Source organism: Charadrius vociferus, unplaced genomic scaffold, assembly GCF_000708025.1.
Source record: "Charadrius vociferus isolate BGI_N301 unplaced genomic scaffold, ASM70802v2 scaffold647, whole genome shotgun sequence".
Classification (NCBI taxonomy): domain Eukaryota; kingdom Metazoa; phylum Chordata; class Aves; order Charadriiformes; family Charadriidae; genus Charadrius; species Charadrius vociferus.
The window spans coordinates 205,732-211,319 of record NW_009649585.1 but is presented as its reverse complement, the minus strand read 5'-3'; the positions used below and the strand labels follow the sequence as shown (position 1 = coordinate 211,319).

Genomic DNA, 5,588 nt, shown 5'->3' with positions numbered 1-5,588 from the left:
AAGCTGTTGGCAAGGGCTTCCCATGCTGCCCCTGCCCTGGCCCGACTCAGCAACCAAACTCACTTTGAACCTCCCCACTATCCGCTCTTCTTCTGTTGCATTGTCGTCGTTGTCCCCAATCTTCCCACGGAGCAGGTTGAAGGTGTGCAGCCAGTCCTCAAAGTTATCAAACTCTGTTTCCAGCTCTTTGTTGAAGACCTGAGATGACAGAAAGTTAAAGGAGGTGAATTAGGTTTAAAAAAAAAAAAAAGGTGAGGAAAATATACGGTGACTACTCAAGTCAACTCAGAGGGAACATGGACACCTCAGCTCTCAATGCCCAGTTCTCTAGGAAGGAAAAGGGTCTCTAGGGTCATTGGGTTGGACCTTGATGCCACAAGCACCTCCCTGAACTGATACCGTACAAGAAGGAAGCTCAGCTGCACGGACGAGGTGGCTTTCCCTTCTCTGTGCAAAACCCAGGTTCAAACCCTTTCTGAACCCCAGAATCACAGACTACATTAATCCTAATAAACACCATGGGCCAGCACATTGAACCAGAGCCCATCCCTGGCTTGAGTCCTGGCTGGGCCAGCCATAGCCAGGCTGGAAAGCTCTCCCCTCCAGCCAGGGCACATCCAAGCTGCCCCAACCATAGAATACCAGGTTGGAAAGCACCTCAAGAATCATCTGGTCCAACCCTTCTTGGCAAAAGCATGGTCTATACCACACAACCCAGCACCCTGTCCAACCCAAGGGTGATCCTATCCCAGGGCAAACCCTCTTCTGTAACGCTTGTTACCGCTGATTCCTTCAAACTATGGAGAGAAGCTGCCAGTCCCAAGGCACACCTCACCTAGGCTTAGATACCCCTCAGATAGGCAAGGTGCCTCAGGCAGGGTTGATCCATCCTGCTCTGATCTCCAGATGGCTGGGACTGCCATCCTGCCAGACTTCCAGCCTCCCATCAAGCGGGCAAGTTCTCCTCCTCCCCTGCTGACACGCTCACCTTCAGTTCATCAATCTTCTGCTTGTTCTTCTTCTCTGGAAGCTCAGGGGCTGACTGTTGCTTCTTTTTCTTATCGTCCTTGGGTGCCTTGGACTTCTCCTTGTTCTTCCCCTGACCCTTGGAGCCTTTCATGGGAGAGTCATCAAGTTTGATTTCTGAGTCCGAGGGGAAGCGGTGGGGAGGGAGGAGATGGAAATGAGGGTGAGGAAGGGTGGAGGAGGCAGGGAGGGGGGACTTGATCAAAGTCCTTCAAACAGGATGAGCATGAAAGCTGACAGCTGCCTGCAACTCCCACCCCAGCCCTCTCCTGTCTTTCCATGACCTTGCCCACTACTGCCCTGGTCACAGCATCTCCAGGAGCTCAGGGAGCTTCCAAAGCTGACCTGAGCAGAAGTCATTTGGAGGACTACAAAACATGGACTGAGAGTGCTGGGCTCTGGCTAGCTTCAACGGTGGTGAGAAGACCTGATCCTGCCCACAGCATCTCCTTTTCTTCCTTCTACTGGAGACTTTTCCTGCTGTGTGCAGCCTGGAGAGTAAAAACCCAGCCTAGGTATCAGAGAGGGGACAGTGCTTCATGCTCAGCACCAGAGGACAGGCTGCTGCCCTTCAAGAGGTGTTGCCCATTGTTAGGGTCTCCATTCAGAGCAACCACCGGCCAGGGACATCAGCTACATTGGGCACAGGCTGCCTGGAAAGGCACGTTCAAGGAAAACTTCTCCCACCCCTCTACAATCCCCCTCCCTCACTGCCTCTGCCAGCTTTCACGGCTTCTGGGCAATGCGGATGGGGACGGGCAGATGACAAAGACTTAATGTGGAAGAGGAGAGGAGGAAGGAATGGGAGTGCCAAGGGGAAATGGATCCTTCTCAGAAGACAGAAAGAAAACAGTGGGGGTCACAAGACACTCCCCAGTGACCCTGCTGTGACAGCAAGCCCGGGAAGAAGTCACTCAGAGTTGTCTCCAAGCTCAGCAAGACCCGGCCTCATCTCTTTCATGCTATGAAGAGTAGTCTTCCCAAAGAAACCAGGCTCTGTATTTGTCTCAGCTAATGGATTTTGCATTGCCCGGGCATGACAGCAACCTGCTCTCATGGGGACACGGAACATATGGAGAGCATGGGTGGAAGTCCTCAGGGAAAGCCCTCCAGGCCCTGCTGGTGGGACTGGCAAAGGAGCCTTCCAGGCTGCAAATGGACAAAGTCACCCTTGACCAACATGCCCCAGCTCACCAGTATTCTTGGCCCACATCACTTGTGGTACAAAATTAATCTTATCCATCTTCAGACACCTGCAAGACCCCATCTGAGCTACAGACCCCTGACGTCCTTCAGAGAAAAATGCACTTAGGGCACAATTCATCTTATCGTAACACAGTATTGAAAATAGGTCAGAGAACTTGCCCTAAGAGCAGGTATTTTTCTTCACTGCCTGTTGCTAGAGCAGCAGACAAGGAGGCCTCTACGTGCAGGTAAAAGCAGTCAGATTAGATGAATCCTGGACCTTTTGTCTGCTTGAAACTTCCCTTGTAAAACTGGCGCAAAATAAATAAATAATAAATAATAAATTAAGCCTCCTACAAAACGAGGATGGAAAACCCCACGAAGGTCATCGAGAAGTACCCATTACTTGGTGTGCTCAACAGACGTCGAGCACCCAGGCCTATAGCTGACACACGGACTTTTATTGACACCGTAACTTGTGGTTGCACAAAAACGTCCTCAGACAATGACATGGACCCTGGTCGCTGGTCTGCGTTACTTGCGCACTCCCAGCACGGATGGGTTGGAGGCTGCCATGATACCCTGCTCTGATTTGGATTCACCTGGCGCTGGCATCGTTAGCCCAACACAGCCCACGCCAGGCTTGCGTTTCACAAAAATCCATCCTGCATGGGGATATACAATGTGCTGGGAACATCTGGTTCGGCAGAAGAGCAGCAGAAGACTCCGAAAGGGATGCCCGAGCACCAAAAGGAGTCCTGGTCCTTCCTTTCCCTGCCGTGTTCCCTCTCTCGTTCGCAACTTGCTTACCCTCCGCAATCTCCATCTCTTCCTTCTCCTCCGCTTCCGCTGCGGCTGCTTCTTGCTGCCGGAGTTGCTGTGGGAGGGGGGGAGAAATGAAGCGAAGAGGGAGTGGGTGCTTGTACCGAGGTGTCTGTGCTCGCTGGACATGCCCAATTCAGGGGGACGGCTCGCTCCTCCCGTCTGAGCTGCCAGCGAGGTTCTGGCAGTGCTGGAGAAACCACAGTTGCTGAGTGCAGCCCCCAGCACCCATGCTGGTAAATACCTGCGCCTGAGAATGAACCAGCCCACCCACAGCACAACCCAAGAAAGGGAGAGTCCATCTCAGCTCCACCAGGTTAAAAAAAAAGCCTTGTGGAGAGTTGGGCAAGGTCATCGAGGAAAGCAGCACATCACCAAGGCTTTGGAAGCAGCTGGAAATAGGCGAGAACTCGCAGGCACGCAATATTTTCCTCTTCCCTCCCCTCCATACACACCTCCTCTGCTCTGCACCCACCTCCTTCATAGTCTCGATTGAAGCAAAATACTTGGACCACCAGTCCAGCATGCTCTCGTCCGGCTCCTCCTCTTCTATTTCCTCTCCTCCTCCTCCTCCTTTCTTCTTCTTTTTCTTTTTCTCCTTCTCTTCCTCAGACTGCAGGGACAAGGGAAGCGGAGACAGAGGAGGGAGAGGGATCAGATGAAAGCAAAATGTCTCTCGAAGGGCAAAGGTGGTGGGTGAAGCACTGGAGAAGGCAGAACCCTCCAGGCTGGTGGCCTCATCAGCGCTTTCCCTCATTTACAGCCGCAGACGCTGCGGCACGGAGCAGAGCAAGATGCCCAAGGCTCCAGAGGGGCACAGTGTCAGAGTCCCCATCCTTTCTACCCTCCCTTTCATCCACACGTTTCCCAGGCTACAGCACCAGAATCTTACACGGTAGCCATCCTCCCTCTGCCCGGCAAAGCGCCCTGGGTCCGCCCAGTGCTGCAATGAAGCCTTTTGCTTCTGGTTTCTCCCACCACAACCTGGTTTCTGGTTGTGGTGGGAATAACCAACATCTCTCCCACAGGGCTGCTGCCTGCCCTGCTCCTCCTGGCGCAGCTGGGCTGAGAAGAGGTGGCCCAGAAGGGCTTCCCAAGCTGCAGGAACCAGGCCAACGCCACATCTATTGATGAGACAGTGCTGCTCTGTCCCTGCCCTGGGATGAAGGGGCACCGGTCCTCGCCTGTCTTGGGGTTGGTGAGGATGCACGCTCCATTGAAAGCAGCACGGAAGGGTGGGGATGGGGTGCCGAGGGTTGGGAGTGGGGATGTAGAGCAGATCCATCACTTACCACGTCCACCTTCACCACTGCATCAGAGTTCTGCCGCCCGTGGTGGAAGGGAACAGGGAGAGGGAGAGCAGGTTAGCAGCACAGCCTCAGCCGAGCACACATACACACTGGCACACACATGCGTTAGAAGCCCCAGGCAGCTCCCCAAGGATGAAGGAACCAAACACCTTGAATGAAGAGCCCTGGCTGGAAAAGCGCTGCATACAGGGGAGACGTCTGCCGTGACCAAACACCAAACCCAACTCCACATGGGAGACATCTCTCTTGCGCTCTGCTAAGTGAGAACCACAGTCTCTGACCGCGAGGGACTGGGTCTGGAAAGACACATTGGCTTTCAGCGTGGCACTCTTGAAGCTCTTGTCTCTCTGGGAAGGTCTACAAGCTACTGCGGTAGATGTCAAGAAGCGTGTGGGTGCTGGGGTGTTCCAGACATACCCATGGACACACACACTGACGCTCCTCTCGCTTGGAGCTGCGTGAGCCAACATACATGATACAGCTTCTTGTGCTCATATGAGGAACTCTACGTACAGGGACATACATGTGAACCCACCAGGGACCTACATGTGAACCCACCAGGGACCTTCTGGGGTGTGTGTACGTGTGTGTATGTATGTACATGTGTTCTTGTGGGGCTTTGTATGTGCCATAGCCTTCTTGTAAACGCGCGCGTGTGAGGGGCCATATGTATTTGCAGCCCACGGCGTGCCTGTAGGCACACATCTGCACATGTGCTGCTCGTCCGGGCGTTGTGTGTGCATGTTGGCTGCCCAGAGAAGCTGTGGCTGCCCCATCCCTGGAGGTGTTCAAGGCCAGGTTGGAGTGGGCTTTGAGCAACCTGGGCTGGTGGGAGGTGTCCCTGCCCAGGGAAGGGGGTTGGACTAGATGATCTTTACGGTCCCTTCCAACCCAAACCATTCTGTGATTCTATGTTGCTGCAAAGGGCTCCCTGCAAAAAGAAACCTGTTTCTTTTGGTGGAGGAAGCTCTGGAGCAGAAGGGTATGAGAAGGAGCTGTAATTCCTGTTCTGGGCAAGAAGATGGGCACGGGCACATTCAGGATGTGAACAAAGCCTGATGCCTCTGGGACATGTCGCCTGTCCAATGCGTGCAGTGCCAAATTTCCAGGGCAAGCACAAGAGGGCTGACGAGCTTTGGATGCCTCAGACTGACTCTGTGTGCCTGGATCAGCTCTCTGCCCTGCGCATCTGCTGGGTCCTCCACGGCTCAGACGCGCTGTACCGTGGTTGTGCAGCGAGACCGC

The 5,588-nt window shown here is 53.9% G+C and overlaps 1 protein-coding gene across 1 annotated transcript in view; it reads right to left on the bottom strand.

Annotated features, from left to right (window-relative positions):
• OTOF (otoferlin) overlaps positions 1-5,588 on the bottom strand; it is a 134,566-nt gene that overhangs the window by 11,472 nt on the left and 117,506 nt on the right. The window contains exons 31-35 of the mRNA XM_009890366.1: positions 4,326-4,355; positions 3,509-3,646; positions 3,022-3,088; positions 989-1,113; positions 64-198 (exon numbers count right to left, since the gene is read on the bottom strand). Coding sequence (XP_009888668.1) covers positions 64-198; positions 989-1,113; positions 3,022-3,088; positions 3,509-3,646; positions 4,326-4,355 — 495 coding nt within the window. The remainder of the gene's footprint in view (positions 1-63; positions 199-988; positions 1,114-3,021; positions 3,089-3,508; positions 3,647-4,325; positions 4,356-5,588) is intronic.